Source organism: Leptosomus discolor, chromosome 17, assembly GCF_034619465.1.
Source record: "Leptosomus discolor isolate bLepDis1 chromosome 17, bLepDis1.hap2, whole genome shotgun sequence".
NCBI classification, from domain to species: domain Eukaryota; kingdom Metazoa; phylum Chordata; class Aves; order Leptosomiformes; family Leptosomidae; genus Leptosomus; species Leptosomus discolor.
In genome coordinates, this window is record NC_141407.1 from 7,428,450 (window position 1) to 7,449,137 (window position 20,688).

The following is a 20,688-nucleotide window of genomic DNA, read 5'->3' on the forward strand; positions in this document are numbered from 1 at the left end:
GACACGTCTAAACTCGCAGGCACCTCCGGCCTTTCAAACGCATGCAACATTCACTCACCAGTTTTAGTACCTTTACTCACCAATTTTAGTACATTCCTACACATCAGCATGGAACACTGCATCTTTATTTAATGTTGCTTTGGGTTTTGGTGTTTGGTTGGTTTTTTAAAACTGATTAAAATAGAAATTGCTAACTGACAAACAAAAAAATGGAAAAAAGATCACATAAAACAAAGATAGCTGGAATACAGATCTAAGATGTCTGAAATTTCAGTTGCTGCTGTGATCTCAGTATGGGTGCATATGCAGCAAGACCAACAGCAAGGCTTCTGGAGACAGAAAGACATTACACCAAATCAGTTATCATCCCACCACAACTGGATTTCTTTTCATCAATCTCGGCACTTAACAGCAGTGTAATCTTTCCAAAGATGATCTGCTATTAATTCAACACAAGAATGACACCACTGTATCTTTAAGATTTTGATAACAGGCAGCTGAAGACAAAAATCGATCACTGCTATTTGCAGAAGCAGATGCTGCTGAAAGATGACACTGCACTAAGAGTGTCTGTGCCAAAAAGCATTTAACTTCCTAGTTTTATAGGGTTAGACTAAAATATGAACATTTGACAGAAACTGAGATCACAGCTGTAGCAGAGAAGAGCCTTTTATGAGAAGGTCACCCTGCAGTGACAAGAAAGGCTTCACCATGCATTTATTTTGGAACCTAAAGAGTTGCTCATAAGGATGAGCCATGAGAGCTCCCTGGAGCCATTAACGGTCTACCTTTTAGATACGCAGTCATCTTTTAGGAGCTGTATTAATTACGCAAATGGAACACCACAGCTCTGCTGGAGCCGGGCCAGCTGACTGCAGAATTGCAGGTTTGGGCTAGCTGCACAGAGCCACAAGCGCTGGAGGACTGCTCGTCGCTCAGCCTGCCGTGCAGGAAAGAGCAGAAGCTCTCCGCTGAAAACTCGTAAAGCAGTGCCTGGTATAAAGTCATGTTTAGGAAAGTACAAGAATATCAGTATTGTCGTGTGTGGAACAGAAGAAGATGTCAAGTTGGTGGGTCCAAAGGCAGAGAATGCTGTAAATTGTGAGCAAACACACATCCCCTTAGATTTTGATTCTTAAAAGGAGCACCATGCCCAGCTTACTACTGATTGCAGTAATAGTGTTACCCTTTCAGCACGGGAAAGCAAAGTCCAACTGCACGTGGGACCATGCAAGCTGGGACAGTCCTTACCCAGAGCACAAACAGCCCAGACAAGCCAAAAGACAACTGACAGGTACAGGCAGGGCACTGCAAGCAGCCAGCAAGGCAACATCAGCAACAGCCAGCGGCCTCAGCATATTGAAGCTCCAGCAAAGGCAAGTTTTAAGGAGAAACTTTAACAACAATGTGCTCCCTTCCAAAAAAAACCATCACCTTTCTGAATACTTGAGGGAATGGAAGAGGTCAGTCTTAGTGGCTGACTGCAGCACACAGATCTTACATCAAGCAAAAGATGACAAAGAAGGTGTGGAGAGCCTTCAAGCCATTTGCATTTCCACACGATGCTGCAGCAGAGAAAGTAGAATGATAACGAAGAAACAGCACAGTCAATTAAACCAAGAAGAGATTTACTTTTTTTTTCCAGCAGTAAAGAATATCCACGAAACCAGATCATTCAGTATCATGTAGTCCCAGAAATCAAAGCACTCATTTTGTTGATTTTGTCAAATTAGCTCTCTCAATCAAAAATTTTCAGCTCATGAGCTTCAAAGGACGTCTTCAAAAGGAAAGTGGGATTTACAAAGTCCTATCTATCTGAACAAGCTTGCCGAGCAATGAAACTAGAATTTCTGCTTTTCTCTAAAATTATTCTTCTCTACTCAAACTTGACAGAAGAATCCTTGTTTTATTATTCTTTCCTCTTGAAAGAGACTGCTATTATCTACTTAGGGTGAATATTCTAGGGTCACAAAGCTTGTCATGAGAGAAGGATAACCTCAGGAACACATTTTGTCTGCTCTTTACTCAAGTCAGTTTATATAGTTAATAATTAAAATACCTATTTTGAAGTCATGGTAAGAGATTTCCCCCCTTGTATGTAGTTGTGGCTGGGAACAGTCAGGAGATCACGCTACAAATTCATCCACAAAGGTGGTAATGTAAATCAACAACAGTAATGTGAACAATTAGCAATATCAAACTAAAACACAACACTTGGTAAACATGTATGCATTTGTCAAGATTCCAGGAGGCTGTAGAAAGACAACTGGCTTCAGCTTTGGAGAATACTGGTGTTGATGAGAATGAGGTGTCAGGAGCGGCAAGACCAAGCATTTTTAAGCTGACTTGTGCTAGGAAAGTATCACAACACCCTGCACAAGGCCCAGGAAGATGTTCTCCTGTGAGCAGGAGCTCAAAACAGCTCTGCAGAGATGCAGTGAAGAGCACTCATGTTACCTTTAAAGAAAGCAGGGCTACCACTGCCTGTAGTCAGACCAATGCCACAAAGGATCCCCTGGGACAAGCAGCAGTCTTCTGCTGTACACAAGATCATACAGTCCCTTTCACAGAGGGATCAAGAGCTATTGTAAAGCAATTGCTTTGCGCTGTCCTTGCTGCTGACAAGCTTGCTGTTCTCCTGGAGTTATAAACCCCCTCATTGCCCGTCTGAAGTTTATGGGTAGCCAGTGTACATGCACTTGCTCTGAAGCAAGCCTCTGCTCTTTGGCATTCAAACCATCATCCTCTATAGCATTCACTTTCCCTCCTTGCCCTTTTGTAATTTTTTTTTTTCCTAAGGAGTTCTCATATCCAGTGTCATCTTTCATTTTAGTGGTCTAAATAAGCATAGATCTTCCACTGACTTCTCACATAACAGGCTTCGTCCCCAGTAGTCTCAGTCAGCTTCTGTCTGCTTTAGATTGAATTATGTAACTTTAAGGCTTAAAATGCACACATACTTAGCATGCACAAAACCGTGCCTAATGATTATATGCAAGCAACAGTTCATTAATATTAAATTTCAAATGGAATTGCTGTTCTATCTGCTTCAGGCTATTTCTTAGAGATCACAGATGAACTTTAGCAGCTGGACAGCATCATTTGTACAGTATGAACAGGACTGAGTCATTTTATGCAGCAGAGCAGAGAGATGCCAATTTATTCAACCAGAGCAAAAAGTGCTCCATCATTAATGAATTCACCCCATGGCAACACAAGCTGAGATTTCCTCACATTAAAAGCAGAGCACACGACACTTCATATCTATCGAAGCTTATGAGGACAAGCCTTCCCATAATTATGACCTATCTCAAACTAAATCAAAGCAGAACATACCTGAGAGGTCCTGCTATTAAGAAGGAGCTCCTAAATGACGATAAAAAGCAACACTAAGTATCCTAACTAATCTCTTTCAATGAATGTAAGACATCAAAGTCATCTAAGGAAAAGAGCACCAACATTCATCCAAAGCTGTGGTGTATCTAACTGAGGACTCTTTCTGAAAGAGGAGGAAATCCTCACAGTAATGAAAGCTGTTTAAGACCAGGTTACCTCCTTTTGGATCTCTTTTACATAAAAACTCAGAAAAGATTACAAATACATAGCAGCTTTCTTCCTCCATCACAAGTTTTCTGTGGACACCATACGGCTTTCACCTCATTAGCCTTGATTGCTAATTTAGTCCAGCGACCGCAGCATGTGACGCAGGCAGTGAGACGTGATGATGCATCAAGAAAGAAGTGAACATTTCCATATCCTGCATCAGCTGCCTCAGGTTCTGATTAATCTTAACAAGAAACAACCTCCTCGACAGGGATGGAGTCTTCAGGTCCAGCAGGCTGTGGGTAAGAGCTCTGGCTCCCCAAATGTCATATAACCAAGCAGGCATTTGCTATCACACTTTCTATTCACAACCCAGAAACTCATTTGCTTATCTAGAGAGAACAGAAAACACCACAGCAGTGAACATTTTTCTTTCCTGAAGCCTGAAAATCTACTGGTAAAAAAGAATTTGGTTTCAAACTTCTGCAATTAAAGAATTTAAGAGTTTATAGAGTTTTCCTCATTCCTGCTCAGGAGAAAAGCTTTCGCCAGGGTTCATTTTGATCCAGTAGGTAGTGAGTTTATTCTCAGAAGAGACGGGTAGGTTACAGTTTGCCTGTACGCGCAAATATATGCATGCATATGGGACAGAGATACTTACAAAGTGATTTACTACTACTCTGTCTATTGGTCAAGTCTCCTGAAACACATTGTCTCCTGTATGCTATTCTCAACTCTGTTAGTCACACTTCCCATCTTCCTCAAGATAATGCTCTGTCCACAAAAAAAAATAATCTCCCTACTTTCTCTCCCCCACCGTTACAAATGCAGGAGTGCTTAATAACAAAGTGTTAGGAACAGCAAAAATAGCTGTGTTAAACACATACACCTCTTTCTCCCATTTCAGTGCCTCTGAAAATATAAATATTAACAGATTATTAACTGTGTCTTAGCTTTGTCAAATATTTAGGACAATCAAAGATGGATCAGCATTGAACTTAGATCCTGGACTTAATTTTTCTTCATGCTGCTTCAGTCTGCACAAAACCAGTGTTTCAGTTGCCAGCACACTGCACAGAGGTCCAGTAGCCTGCCATTATTCAAACAGAAAAAGCAAAACCCACAGCAAAAACCCCACAACAAGATGACAGCACACACAGCTCCTACCATTGCTCAAAAATCCTGTCTGCAGGATTGATATTCATAAATAACCTGTGCTGGTCACTGTTGACGTTAAGTTTGCCAGCAAGGCTGCTGTTAAGATAAAAAAATCAAAAAGTAACACAGTTGGAAAACTTATCTGTGAAGATTTGTATTCTCCACACCTCAAGAGTGGCAGTATAATGCTGCTTAAAGTTTGAGAAGAATTTAATTAATGTAGGTGTTTCTATAAACAGTGTGTTATTTTAAATGCATAACGCTAAGTGTTTTATGGCCCAATTATGCCCAAAAGGACCAATTTATTTTAAACACAGAAGTGTACCAGTGAACATTAATAACACTAAGTAATGGGAGGCGCTACGAAGAGCTGTTGTCTACAGAGAAAACCAGAGGCAAAACACAGCCAATATCTTTGACATACACATGACGTAAATCCTGACAAGATGCGGAGCTATTCTCTACAGTACCTGCATCAGCAATTTGGGTAACATGCACCTGCACTTTTTTGGACAACTACTGATATTACACCACCTATAGCTACCTCAGCTACATACCAGTAATACTTTACTCAATTATAACATTAATTTGATCACCTTAAGCTTCTGCCATCCATATTCGTTCTGCTGTTCACGTTACAGCTTTTACAGTCATGGCTTTACATGAAAAATTAGAGGTTAATTAGCGGGGAAAAAAAAGTTTCTTAAGTCTTGGCAGTAACACTTCTCTGGTTTAGGTTTAAGTGTCACTCACTGGATGTCTTGCAAAGCCACCAAGACTAACAAGCTTACTCCAAATCGTTTTTCTAATAGGAAATCGCCAAGTTTGCATCTCAGCTCATTTAATTTGCTAATGAAACTCCATCTCCCCTCAAAAGGGGAAATATCTTTTTAAAAGGACACAACCATGCTTAGCAGTGCAAGCATGGTAAAAGCGTAACAAAACCCAAACCACCCCTAACTGTATTATAAGAATGAAGCCCAGAATTTTTTATTTGAAACATTCAGAAATTACTAAGAATTTTCACTTGCACCTTACATTATCATGGCAGAGGCAACAGCGTTATTAGAGCTTCTGGGCTACCTCTTCTGAACATGTGCCGCATTAACAGGAACCCCACACCCACAATTCTTCCACCGTCTCCAGATCCCTCATTCATCTCCACCCAAAAACCAGACAGCCCAACTCACACCACTGTTGGCAGTTCTACATTCTCCAGTGTCATTTTATTTGGTGCTTAAACAAGCAATAGGCAATTTAACATAGAAAATAACACTGATTACAGTATTAGACAAACTAGATCCTATTTCACTTGGATCTGATCGCATTGCAGCATCCAAGAAGGCAGTATGTTTATCTGCTTTACAATAACATCATATTCTGCTCTCTGAATTGAAGGGACAAACTTATGCCAAGTTTCCACTATCTAAAGACCTACAGCAAATAAAGCAGAAAAAGCAAAACAAACCCAAAGAGTAAAGAATGCTGCATTGTTTACTAGCACTATATATTCTCTCATAGAAAAATTAAAAAAAAAATAAAATTCAGACATATTAACAGTTCAAAAGTTATTCCAGATCTCAAGCACAATGGAAATGTCTTACTACAGATCATTCTTCATCTCTAGTTCTTCAGCTACTTCCAAAGTTTTCCTGGACTAGTTTAACTGCAATCCATAAGCAATCTGTTAGCAATCGATTTATAAGTAAAATGTGTCGCAGCACAATGTAGTATCTGCGGTTTCAGGCAATCACTTGAGTGCTTTCAAAATGCGTAACAGAATGTCACAGTGACATTTTTAATGCTGCCTGAGTATTTATATCGAGTGCCCAGAAAAAAGCCAAGCAAATGAAAGAATTTAAGCAAACTGAATTACAGCTCAATTGACTAAAACCAAAACTCTCCCGACAATGTAAAATACTGGAATTTACGAATGCTTTTCCTCTGAGCCTGAAAAGTCATGAATTGATTTATGCAAGAATCACTTTCAAGGCTACTGGAAATTGTTTGCTAGAGATTCCTAAGACAGCCATACCTAAAGCATCATATTTCAATGTCCCATAAACACTTTTTACATTAAAAAGAAATAAAACCAAACCAAAAACTGGTGAAGACACAGATTTATTTTTTTTAAAATCAGGAAAAAGGCTAGAACAGAAGCTCAGAAGCCGGCAGTGAAAAAGCCCACTATACCTAGGGAAGCTAAATTCTCCTACTAATGCTGTGCAAGAAAAATCAGAACTTTTTTATTGACTTAAAACAGGTTTTATTGTGAGTCATAACACAAGCTGCCAAATGAAATATAGACGTCTTTAAAAACATGAATCAATGAAGCTTCTTCAAACTCAGTGGTTTCCAAACAGCATTATTACATTTGTATTTAAGATTACAAAAAGAACTTGCTCCAGAGCGTTCTGCAGCAGGCTGATGAGCTTTACAGTTAAATCAATTTAACTGAATGTTATGAGAACATGAATATGGAAATGGCAAGCTGAAAAAACTGGAGCTATAGGCAATTCACATGAACGGCAAGCTGCTCAAAGGCACTTGCAGTATGTCCAAGAAACAAACACAGAACTGCTCTGTGCAGCAGCCAGAATTTCAGAATTATGCTACTGGGGAGGAGGAGAATAAGGTGCTAAGGAAAAGTTAATTTTTAGTCTGGTACAATCATTTTCATTAAATTTCTTGGAATCGAGGTACAAGTTATTAAAATGCAGCACAACCTGCAGCAGAGAGTGCCCAGTGCCGCTGGGTTTCATCGACACAAAAGCTGCATCAGTGTCAACCATCCCTTGCACCCAGGATGTCAAAATGCTTCCTCCAGCAGGCAGAGCTGCTCAAGCACTTCTGCCGCATACTCAGCTTCGAATACCACCACACAGCAGTGGTCGAAGAACAGTGTGTTTTTAAGAAGTCTGAAGTCTAAGGGGGGGTTAAAATACAAACTCGACTTTCTAGTCAGAGATCCACAGCTCTTGGAGCTTGTTCGGGAGCTCCCTCTTGAGGTTAGATACGGCACTATATTAAAGACATCGCTATATCCTTATAACTGATTCTACTCAAAATGAGAGTATGTCCTTGCAAAAAGAGATATTATCAAAGGCATCTCCTCAAACCTCTGTACAGTACTTCGTAGACAGCATGAGGTGTTTTTGAGTCACAAGCACTGCAATCTTAAAAAGATGGCAAGAAGCTACGCCCACGTCAAACACAGGAAGATAAACTGAAGAGGCACGCACACACCTTTGGTAGCCAGGACAGAAGCACCCCAGGCAGTAAAACCTGTGTTACTGTGAATCACAAAATGGAACAATACACACCGAGGATGAGAAACTAACAGCATTGTTTATTTGCAAAGAAGCTGCGACTTCACTAGGTTTGTCTAAGGCTGTTAATATCTCCCACTCTTCGGGTGACCTTTTAGCTACTCTAGCTACCCATCTCCTTGCTAGACTTACCTTGTTCCACAAAACCTGACAGCATTGCTCCATCATCTTTGTTGCCACAAGACGCTACCTGGCCTGACACCTCTGTCTTTTAATGTGCTGAACTGGTGTTTGCCAAAGTTTGGAAAACTCCTTAAACGGGTTCTACTGAAATTTCTCTCTCAAAACCAGTATCTTTCCACAAGGTCTAGAGGGCCCCCACATGGAAGAAGCTTTCAACACAGAAATTCCTGCAAAAAGGATTTTTCCAAACTCCTGGTAAGAATTTTCTCCTCTCCCACAAGAGCTAAAGGTTCAAAAGTCAGATGGTCAAGGAAGTCTTTGGAAGCAGTGCAAGAGCTGAAAGAACAAGCCTTGCCTATGATGGTCATATTTTACTACTGCTGAGCCCCCACTCAGCACTTTCCTCAGTCCTTGAACAAACACCCGTGCTGGCCAGCTGAGTCATCTCTGACTACCTCTGTCTCAATACTGCTGAGACTACCCAATCAGCGAGAACAGATTTCTATGAGGAACCATAACTGAGAAAAGATTCTTTTTCTTCTAGTCATACCTTTCCAGAGTGGGTCTCCCTGCCATTTCTTCACTCAAAGAAACATTTTTAACTCTTTTCCAGCTCAAGCTGCAAGATCTTCCACAGACTATCAGGGATCAAAGTCACATTATTTTAAATCTTACATCCCATGACAAGGCTTGTAGTGTTAGTTAGCTTTTCTATTTTAGGGTGAAGCGGATTTCAACTTGAATGTGTCAAAACAGCAACAGACAGTTTATTCAGTTGTCCTTAGCAATTAAAGTAACACTGAAGAAACACACAAGTCTAGAGAGATGCTAGCTCCTCCCAGTGTGCCTTGCTGTGCTTGAAAGGTGCAAGATATTTGTTTCAGAAACATAGCCCTTAATTTGACCCATCGGTTCTGAAACAGACTTGCTGTTCTCAGATGTCAGGTTACAGTCAGACCACCTTCTAAAGCAACACAATTTTTTTTTTTTTTATTAACCCTATGCTAGAGTCTCCCTCCTCTACATTCTGTGAAAAAGACAAAACAGACAAAAAAGAAGCAACAAAAAAAACGCCTACTAGCTACGATCAGATCTTATTTGATCAGCACAGAAGCTTATAGAAATTGAGCACAACTCATCAGCCATACCAAGTGCAAGACTAAAAGGATGGCTTTAAACTTGGACCTAGAAAGTGTCTCTAGTCTCTATTGCCAGAGGGCATTGACCTAAGAGTTTTAGCTCCCTGCAACCAAAAGACATCACAATAAGCTACCAAAAATACCAAAGCAGGTTGGGAATACGTATCATAGCCCACACTAGAGCCTAAGTAATATTCTAGAAGTTAAAGATGTTTTCTTACTTTTCATGGTGCCCTCCTCCTCTTCCTCTTCTGAGTTTATGACCATCGTACCCAACTGGGATTCCAAGGTGCCATCATGTTCTATCATTGTGTTGGCGCCATCACTCATCGTATTGACAGCTCTTATGGTACCAGTTTCATCTCCGCTCGCCCTCACCATGGTACCTGAATCGGTTTCATCTTCTTCCTGTGCAAGGACGCCATAAATACATTTTTACTGACGGTGGTCAAGTCCCATGAAGAATGTCTGTATTCACGGACACTGGCAAGTTTTACTAATTCAGAGACTTTCACAGATACACATAGAAGCGACACCATGTTTTATGCACTTAGTTCTCTCCCTGTCATCTCCAAACAGGTAATGAAAAGTCTTCATGCTTTTCTGCCAGCATGATAAATAAGAGAACAGATAAATAATCAGCAGAAACTTCTCAGTGCAAGTTTTATCTAATTTCTGACCTGGTGACCTGTCCCTAACAGTAGATTACAAGACTCATTCAGTCATTAGGGTTTCTATTCATGTTGCCAGTTTCAATGGTTGACCTAAACCCCCTATCTCAAGTGGAAGTTCACTGAAGAGTCACTAGCTATTAGACGACAACAGGTTTAAGTTTGGAGTGCATGTGGCACACTGAAGAAAAACAATCACCCTACTTTTTAGGAGTCTGTCTTTAACATTTAGGTAGTTTTACTTGCTATAAACTTTGGAAACACTGAAGAAAAATGAACTGAATTTGCAAATTTTTAAAAAGGAATGAAATAAATTATCAAAGTCCAGCCACTTTTTTCAGATGAAAATTATTTCTTCTCTTTCCATTTGTTAGCAGGTACTAATATTGCAGAAGTTTGAATTGTTGCTGTCAAGGCTGAAGAGACTGACTTTGTATGAAAACACAAGCTCCTGAAAAATTCTTGTAGGACAACTTCTCGTTGCTCAGATAGTTACGTTAGCCAGAGGGAGTAGTTTCATTAGGTGTTATGTGCTTCACTAAGTATCTATTGTGACCAGGAGTTCATGAAGAACAAGGTCAAAATTTCCACAATCTATTTAGTTTCTTGGAAACGTGGACCAGCTATCCAACCACAAGAAAAGAATCCGCTTCCCAGGTTTACAGTAGAGTTTCTAGGCACCTCACCTTGGAGGAGATGCTCGTCTTTGTTATAAGGATGAAGTTCATAGTTCTTTATATGTGACCATGGGCTTACTGATCTGTAGTAGCGCTAGAGGGAAAACACAGGTCTTGCACGTCAAGTTGTAATACTCCATCTCAATGTCATTGAAAGAAAGTACACCACTCCATGTTCAGGTGTTTCATGTGTTTTATCTGTTCTGTCAATGGTGTCTATATAATTTACTTCCCAACCTCAAAATCAAGAGCAAGAGGAGGAGAAAACTACACAAGATTTTAAGGGAGGAAAAGTAATTTTATGTGGAGATGAGCAGGTGAGAGGAAGTAATAAATTTGTTGGCTACACGTCATTTAACAGAGGACTACAGCAGAAATTTCCACAGCACTTGGGAAGTGCTTGGGAACACTTTTCTGCTAGCAGACACGGAATAGAGAAGCTTTGGGAAAACACACACACACACTGACGGAGGCCACTCAACTCCACTACAGACACCATCTCTCAGCAACGTGACTCCAGATCAGTCAGAAATGAAAAAGAAAGGGAAGGGACAATACTCAGAGTCCACATCATGGCAACACAACCAATAAAATTACTTCCACACTGAATAAACAGGTGGTCCTGAAGTGGAAATCTAGATGAACAAGGTCTTCCGTACAGATACTGTGAACCATGCTATTCAAGTTTAACCTCTGCAAAGGACTGGCACACAATGCCTTTTGTTGCCCATTTCATTTATTCAGGTTGAAGCAGGCAGAAGTTCAAAAAACAGCTTTCAACATGCTTTCCATATTCACATGCTGTAACCACTGAAACAAGGAGCCCAAACTTAAATTCACAGCAATCCCCTGAACACTTGTCATGCCCTCACCTCAGGTTTCTGTCGGTTGCTCTTGTGTGGTAGAAAGTTTCTATAAGGGGGGTTCTAAAGCACAACAATAGTAAAACAACACAACATACTTATATCATAGTGCATCACGGATTATACTGTTATTTTATACTAGGAGAGCAGTCTAAGACCTGAACCTGCAATGAAAAATTCTCATTACAGCATAAATAATATAATCCAACTGGGAAAACGTATCAAGCCTTTTGCATACATTACTTCGTAGACATATTCAGTCACAGGTCTCCACCTACAATCTAAGCTAAACAGTAAGCCATACGTGCTGGCTATCCCCCTCAAATACAAAACTGAGCAGGGACCAAGCACTGGCTTAAGCAGTCATAAAGGAGAAAGCTCGAGAACCAAGTTAAATTCATGAGCAATTGGACAAAATATCACGAAACCAAAAATCAAAGCAGCTAAGCCTTACGAAAGGAGAAAGAGTTTGGACTTTGTACACTGTTGCTATTAAATACTCACTGAATTTTCTTCATCATCTTGATCCAGTTCACGCTGTTGGGCCTCTTGACGTTTCAGCTTGATATCCATTGCTTCATTGATCAAGTCTCGCAGAATTGACACTCCTTTGGCACTTTTAACAAATGGATGCTGAGAAGTATGTTAAAAACAAATAAGCACCGCATCCAAACCAAGATTTAACAGAAAAACACTGTTACTATGGCCTCCTTCCAATAAAAATTAAGGTTTAACTCAAAACATTACTAAAATAAAAATCCAATACCTCTGTTTGGCACAGGAGGGAGGCCTCCCATCCTCCAAACTAGACCATGCTCCAAAGGCACTACTGCTGTGAGACCTTGGGCTCATTCTCCTCCCAAACCCTACTCATTTCTTTCCTTAGCAGTTTGGCTGTCGAGAACCAATTACACAGATCACCACTAGGCCTCAACCATTCCGAGCATTTAGCCTCCCCTTTTTAGTGTTTTAAGGGGCAGTTTCTTGGCAGTGCTGGTGAAAATTTGAAAGTAAAAAAAAACCTCCAACAAAAACCTAAACAAAAAAAACCCCACAACCCAGAGAAGACAAAAGTAGGAAGTTGACATTAGACTGGTTCTTAGAGAAGAACTGAAAAGTTGAACTTGAGTGGTAAGATTTTTAAAATCAGATACTAAAAAGTAAAATCTGTAGCGAGCAGGAGCAGCAAGAACTGAAACCAACATCTCAGCAGACAGGCAGCACCGCCCACCCTAGCAAGCCTTCTCTACAGCTTATGTTCTCGCAAGAAGAGGCAGACCTGCAGAAGCTGTGTTGCAGTAGCACGCTGCTCCGGGCTCTTAACAAGACACTGTTTTACAAAGTCCGTGAAATTGTCTGACCAGAGCTCTGGTTTCCGGAATGTTGGAGGTGGATTGGTAGGAATCATGAAAATCGCCTGAAAACAGAAGAACATTCCAGATTTGCATACCAAGTTTAAAGCTTTCCAACAGTACAACATAAATACATGCAAACATACACTGGTACTAAAGAATGACAGACATCACAATTTTGCTTCTGAAGGTTGTGCCGATATTCACAAATTTGCTCAGAGCGATCGAGTAGCAAGAAATCCGACTTCTCTCACTAGGTGCTTACACTTGTCTGAGCCATTGTGCCCCAAAAGGTGTGAATCTGCCATTTTTAAGTCTTAAAAATTTGTGTTTGCATAAAGAAAAAAAATCACTTTGGACAACACAGCTGAAAATATGTTTCTTCACACCCAACACAGGGAGCTTCAGCTATGTCTTAACAGAAGAGGATTGTGGTTTTCCTTCCCATGCAGATTCTCCTTCTCAAGGACCTGTTTTTTATTTAATGAACACCACAAAGAACTGACAGAAAACAAATCATCTACTCTAAATTAAAAGCAAGATGGCATGTTAATATGTTATTCAACCAGCTATAATAGCAAATCCTTTCCATACAGCAATACATTTCAAAAGGCCACAGTGCTTACCCTCATAGGATGAATATCTGCATATGGTGGTTTTCCTTCAGCCATTTCTATTGCAGTGATTCCCAGTGACCAGATGTCTGCTACACAATTATACCCAATTTCCTGAATCACTTCTGGAGCCATCCAAAATGGGGTCCCTATAACTGTGTTCCGCTTTGCCATTGTGTCCTGAGAAGAAGAACAGGATAAAGATCCAGAAAATGGCAATTGTATTAGCCACAAACATTCATTAATGAATTATCACCCAAATTATCTTCCGCTTGCGTGCACGCACATTAATAGATTCAGCAAGACTGGGATACAGAGGAAAGAGGAATTGAAATGTGCTTACAGAAGTCACAGGTATCCCAAAGAAAACAGCAAATGCTACTGCAAACCATTACTTAGGTATAGCAGCTTCCACAGAGGAAGCTCTACTCTAATGCGTTGCCGGTTTAGTATCTCACTATGTTGACATAAAGTGCTAAAAACCAGTTTAGAACAATTTCTCAAAGTCTCCACAAGCACGTCACACTCGCATGCAGGTTACAAAGACATCTTGGGTTTACTTACTGTAAGTTGCCCTGCCACTCCAAAATCTGCAAGTTTAGCATGTCCCTCTGTATTCAGCAATATATTTCCAGCTTTGATGTCCCTGTGTATTTTCCTCATAAAATGCAGGTACTCTAGTCCTTTCAGTGTTGATTGCACTATTGTAGCAATTTCCTCTTCTGTGAGCTAAAGAAAGGAAGAGTTACTGCCCAGCTATCAGTTGCAGAGATGTAACACTATTCTGCTTCAGCCTGTTTTCCTGAGATTCTCTAATTGCCATTTAATTGCCTTCACTAAAGGTTGCCATACTAATGGGAAATTAGTTAGCAACTTACAGCATTATGTAGCAGAATCAGATTAGCATACATATTCACACGTACTGCGTTTCACCAAACTCTTTCCCAACTAGCACTTCTTATCCTGCAATAACCAAAGTAAGGCAAAGCATAGTCTGTTACTCAGAATCAGTCTGGGTTTTCAGGAAAGCCAACACACTAAAATCTGCCCCACCAGTTACACTATCCAGACAACCAAAACTCGATCCATGTGCTCAGCCTGCTCATTTTCAGAGGAACGGAGGACCTGCATCTCCAGTCGCGTCAGGCATGGAACATCGTGAGAATTATGCCCAAACTACTCAGCTTCCTCGAGCTGCTGGACACCCATGTATCCCACCTGTACATTCAAAGGAGAAAGGACGTACAGTTTTATTTCGTAATCGAATAATATCAGACACGGATCCAGCGCCGCAGTATTCCATGACTATCCACAGGTCCGTGTTCTTAAAATAGCTGCCGTAGTATTTCACCACATGAGGACTATGAAATGTGAAAAAAGAAGAAGAAAACAAAAGGGTCAAATACCAGTAAGCAGCATAATTGAAGAAGCAAAATACACTGCAGAGTCCTTAAGTAAGTTTTAGAAATTCAGAGTTCAAGTGCCACTGAAAGCCTGACCAAAAGCATTCCAAAAAGGTCTGAACTCGCACAAGCCTACTGCAGTCCTACCAAGCCTCTTCCCCACAGCGGTGCTCACCTGACCTGCCACTAAGTCAGTTCAGGGAGCTAAACCGTCTGAAAATAAATCCATAGAAATAAGGAGCAATTAGCCTTCAATCTGGTTTAGCTCCCTGAATGGGATTACAACGAGGTCAGTGCTGTGGCAAGCAAGGCAGCAGGACAAGGGAATGAGAAACAGACCATGGCAGGTCCTGGTAAAGCTGCTGCAGAGCATTTGCAACAAAGTGGAAACTTTAAATAGGTCCAAAGTTTGCTGGAAAATACCTATCATGTTCATCAAGAGGAATGTTCCCCCACTACCACATGTACCTACTATCTTCTACAGCTTAGTCCACGATGTATTTTAGGAATCCAGTACAACCCAAGACTGTGTCTCACAGCCAGCTACCTGGCTGCCCAAAGAGCCAACAATCTGGTAAATGGTCAGAATAACCCTCTGTCCTCTGGAAAAGGTAAAGCAGAAAACTAACAAAGTGTTCCTGATTTTACAGGAATACAGCTAAGGAACAAAAGTGCACTTAATCTATTCTCTGCTGAATATTTTCCAATGAAAAGCTGAAAAACTAGCAAGTCAGTCACACCGCACAGTGTCCCTAAATGCTTGCACAGAAAACGTGATGCTCCAGTGGTTCACTCCCTCTGCTGTTCATAACTGTAAGGCTTATAATGCAATACATACTTTCTTTTAAGAAAGAGACACCTAATAATGCTTTCTAAGTTACACAGTAAGATTTATCACAAATTCTTTTAAACTTGTGCCACCAGTCACCTTCATTTAAAGATAGTGAGAGTGAAGTGCTCTCACTGAGCAGGCAGAGTAACTGACTGGGACCACAGTTATATACTGCTAACGTCTTTTGTTTTAAATGGTTTCCTGTGTCTGAAGTCCATCAAAGTAGTGTTTCTCAAGGCTAGATTCATAATACCAGAATAAAGCAGTGTACTTTAAACTTTCAGCCTAGGACACACTTTGAGAGGAGCTCTTCCACACCCATGGGCTCCCCATTAGCTAAGTTCGTGCAACATCTTTTCCCATAAGAAACATGCAAAGACAACCCAGAGAGCCAACCCTCAGCCCGCAGCACTGCCAGCAAGCTATCCTGGGGATGCTCAGATCAGCAGCCAGCCTGCACCGCACTAGAACCTGCGCAGGCAGAAAACGGCCGGGAAGGACAACTCTGCCACCAAGCAGATGACAGCGTGATGATGATGCACATGCAAGAGCAGTCATGCATTAGTGGCTCTCATCCACGCGCCCCTTAAAAACAAACAAACAAAACCCCCTCTTTTAACAGTTTTCTATGTCCAGACCAAAACTTGTTCAGAATTCATCATCTCCTCGGGCACGGGAAGCGCTGTCCCAGCACACACCCAAGTTCCCGCTGTTCCACAAGTGACGGCGCACGGGGAGGCCGCAGGAGCTGCTCACGCGCGTGGCTCTCGGCTGGCAGCAGTGCAAGGTTATTGGACTCAGCTGAACGCTCCCTCGGTGCAAGCTAAGGTCTTACCTGTGCTGGGTTAACACTACCCAAAGGGTCAGTTAACATGACTCAGCTGATAGGAGGTAACTTGATCGTACAAGTCCAGCCTTTTAAAAAACATTTAAGGCAACATCACGGCTTTTATTTGATAAAACGCCAGATCGCAGGCAATACTTTTCTTTGTGTGCCGATAACGGGATCTGCAGTACACATTTACCTGTCACATTGCTGCATTATGGATATTTCCTTTATAATCTCTTGCAGGTCAGATTCCACAGGAACTTGTTTAATCGCAACAACTTGACCCGTTTCTTTATGAATGGCTTTGAACACACTGCCATAGGAACTACGAACAAAATATTAAACAAACACTGAATACAGTAACATTTTACAAACACAAAAGTTAACGGTTTTGCGTTTTGCAAGTGCAGACATCAGGAAAAAATAAACTATCCTCCTGCTAAAAATATTTTGTATTTTAATGTAAAAATCATCCTAGCTCCCAAACACTGTAATAATACAAATAAGTCACAGCACACTGCGGCAGTCAGAAAGGAGCCAACCATCACTACACTGCCAATAGCTTTGAAAGGGCCTTTTACACACATTCAACAAACACAATTCTCTCTTTTTTTCCCAGCAGTAAGAGCTACAGCTCTGGTCAGAGGTTTGCTTGTTCTTGTCAGATATTATCTGTCTTATTTCCAGCTTCTTTACTTCCAGCAGCCAGGCAGATTTACAACTCTTTTTTTTTTTTTTTTTCTAAATGAACTGCTTAAGGCAGCAAACACATCACTCACCGAGTGTTCCCATGACGTTCTGCTTTACCAAGTGGAATAACACAACAGAAGTCTATTTCCACCATGTGGATCTTCCGCAGAAGCTACCAGGGATGAACTAGAAAACCTCTTGAGTTCCCACAGAGCTCTATCAACTCCAAACTGGCATTTTTCAACAATGTTTTAACTCCCTACTGCCAAGTTGTACACTACTGTTTGGATTAAGATATCTAATTCTTAGGAAACAAATTCTTCATTCTGTTACTAACCAAATGCAGTCACTATGCTAGTGCATATCTTTGCAGGAACAGGATCATGACAAAAGTGAAAAATCAGAGACCACTGAACATGTATCCATTACATAGATTTGTTCTTAGAGAAACGTTGAGCACACTGGAATAGAACACGTACCCTTCTCCAAGCTTCTCCAATACATCAAATACTTCTTCAGGTTGTTTGGTTAAACTGTCTTCATCTAACTTCTTCAGCTGCCTGTATGTGTAAGAATAGAGAAATTATTACATCTAATTTTACAGCAGTTTGGGCTTTGTTGAAACAGAAGAATAAATAGCACCGCTTAAATGTACGCAAGGCTGAGCATGAAGTAAATTGGTTATAAAGTGAGTTTATTTCAGTTAACCAAGAGACTGAATGTTATTAGCATCCAATAGCAAAAAAGGACTGGGAATTACAGAGGACAGAATTCGACCAGGCACACAAATGTACAGTTCCTCTGAGTGGAAACACATCTCGGGTTCTCTGTGCTGGTGGTCAAATCCCAACACAACACTGCAGAGCCTTGCAGCTATTGAATGTACCTGCTAAAGTTCAATACCTGCTACAGAAGGGTATGGACTAAGGCCATGCAAAAGGGAACATGGCCTTCCCTGATGCCTTGGGGTATACATGGAATACATCTGTTGGGAGGAAGGGGGCAACACTGGTCTCACTTGTACATTCTTAACATCGGAAGTTCAGATCTTGACTTTGTGGGCGTGGACACATACTAGGAAAATTCTATCAGGAAAAAAAAAACAGGAAGGGAAACCGGTATCTGACTCTTAGGATCTTAACACTGCTTGGTCCATCCCTCTTTTCAACACATCGCTAGTTAAGAGTCAGCTGAAATACTTCCTAGGGAAAAAACCCATGTACGTACTGTGGTCCTTCGCTTTGCCCCCCTCACCCTAGTACAACTTTCAGGGAGATTCCATACACAATGCAACAAGATCAACTGCATTTGTTTCAGTCCACCTCTACCACACTGGAGAGCAATTTACCAAGAAACCTCCTGAAATAGCTAAGGGCTACATGAAAAATAACGTATTTTACTGTCAAACAAACTGTATCCAGTAGCCCACAAACAAGTGCTCTTTCATTTTCACATGGACTAAAAAAAAATAATCTGAAAAACAAAGAAAACCCCACCACAAAAAACACCCAAACAAAAAACTTCTGAACTGCCCAAACCAGCTCATACGAGTTTTTGAAATACAGAAACTTATCAGTCTCGGAGTTTTCAGAACTCACTGGTCTCACAGACAGCAGCATTTAAAATGAAACGTGCACAGTCGCCTGCAAGTGCAGATTACCACTGAAAGCTCTTGCTGCTGCTGTTAAAGATCACAACTCCAGCCACAGGCATGCTAATTTTGATACTAAATATGTAATTTCCCCCCTCCAATTACTTTAGAAACAGAGAGAAACCACTCATTGATCCCTGGCTATTATGTTTATGCACAAAAGCCATACAGGAGGAGCAGCTCACGCGTGGAGTACATACAATGGCTTCCTGAAGCAAAGGAAACATTATAAAGAAGCAGACTCAGGAAGTGGTGAAATACTGAAAGCAGTCACCAGCTTCCCTGCAAAGATAAGCGTTAACTAAGAGAATGTCACTTGTCCTTGTCAAAATGTGGAGGGAGGAAGGTGTGGGAGAGGAGAAAAGGGAAAAATGAAATCTATCTATTGGTGACCGTACAAGCTGCCATTTCCAAGGAGGGCAAAAAGTGGTGATGTGAGAGGCAGATCCTTCTTGCTGAGGCCTAAATTCTATCAAAAGAAGAAAAAAAAGGCTTTTCACACACCCAAATGCAATAACCAGACAACTACGGCGCTTGCATCAAACCACCTCATTTCTGCTGTACTCCCGTAGCGCGACTACTTCGTGGTGTCCCGCTCGCCCCGCGCACTCGCCGCGGCCAAGGACACGCTCTGCCTTTTCACTGCAGGGTCACACAACGTGGATACACAACAGCAACACGACCCCGGCCTCGCCTAAGTCGTTATTCTGATCTAACTGGAATCACCCTCCGGTTCAACACTGGCATGAGCAGCTATAGAACAAAACCAGACTGCTTTTCTTCTAAAAGGAGATACATCGCTGTCTTCTTTAACCAAAAAAAAAAAGGCTGTGCCCCTGCAGACCAGAGCCAGCAGTTTCCTTTGTCTGCCGCCAAACGCGCTCCCCGGGACCCAGCTGCAAACCACCGATAGTATTTCGATCGACCGATGCTTCATTCAAACCGCCGCCGATCGCCCCGGGAACTCCCTCCGCAGAGCGCCGCCGCCGCAGGTGCCGCCCGGAGATAGGGGGCTCACGGCTGCCTTCGGAGCTCGCCTCAAGCCCCTCCGTGAGCCGGGCTCGCCCCTCACCCGGGGCAGCGGCACAGCCGGCAGCGCCCGCGCTGCGCCCCACGGCCGGGCCCGGCACCGGGCGGCCAACCGGCCCGCAGAGCTCCCCCGGAGAGAGGGGAAGGGAGGCGGCACCGGGGGCTCCGTCGTTACGCGGGCCAGTACCCCCTCGGTACAGCCGCCTTGACCGCTGTCAGCTCCCGCGGCCGCCAGTGCCTTCTCCGCAGGCTCCGGTATTTTAGCTTAAGCCGTTCTTCCTCCACTTGAGCTCGGTGCTGTCACAGCACGGATCTACCCGCGCTGCCCGGTTCGTCCCGGTGCGGAGCGGCCCCGCTGCCCGCCAGCTCGGAGCGACGTGCGCCGGCGGGGCCCCGAAGAGAAGCAGGAGCTCAGCGCGGCCGGCTGCCCCGCTCCCGCCGGCGCCAGGCCCCGCGCCCACAGCCCTCAGGCCCGGGACGGGCCGGCCTGCCCGCAGCACCCCCGGTCCCCGCAGCCATCCGCCCCGCCGCTTACCGGCGCGGGTTCCGCAGCTGCACCGTCTCCATGGCGCTGCGGGGCGGCGGGGGGTCAGCCGGCCGGTCGCTCCCTCACTCCTCCATGGCAGCCCGCCGCGCCGCGCCACCGCTTCCGCCCGCCGCCGGAAGCCAGCGGGGAGCGCCCGCCCCCTCCCCGCCGCCCCGGCAGGGAAGGGCGTGGTCTGAGCCGGCCACGCCCCTCCGCCCCCACCGGGAGGGGCGTGGCCTCCTCCTGCCCCGGCCCGGCG

At 42.7% G+C, this 20,688-nt stretch overlaps 1 protein-coding gene across 2 annotated transcripts in view; it reads right to left on the minus strand.

The window, feature by feature from the left end:
• Positions 1-20,481, minus strand: part of STK4 (serine/threonine kinase 4) — a 47,874-nt gene extending 27,393 nt beyond the window's left edge. The window contains exons 1-10 of one of the 2 annotated variants that reach the window (XM_086474641.1): positions 20,439-20,481; positions 17,703-17,783; positions 16,730-16,858; positions 14,716-14,830; positions 14,034-14,198; positions 13,482-13,649; positions 12,783-12,920; positions 12,008-12,136; positions 11,513-11,566; positions 9,514-9,700 (exon numbers count right to left, since the gene is read on the minus strand). In XM_086474641.1, the coding sequence (XP_086330767.1) occupies positions 9,514-9,700; positions 11,513-11,566; positions 12,008-12,136; positions 12,783-12,920; positions 13,482-13,649; positions 14,034-14,198; positions 14,716-14,830; positions 16,730-16,858; positions 17,703-17,783; positions 20,439-20,470 (1,198 nt within the window). In that variant the 5' untranslated portion in view covers positions 20,471-20,481. The remainder of the gene's footprint in view (positions 1-9,513; positions 9,701-11,512; positions 11,567-12,007; positions 12,137-12,782; positions 12,921-13,481; positions 13,650-14,033; positions 14,199-14,715; positions 14,831-16,729; positions 16,859-17,702; positions 17,784-20,438) is intronic. The other variant, XM_086474642.1, reaches the window with a different exon arrangement.
• Between the last annotated feature and the right edge of the window lie 207 nt (positions 20,482-20,688).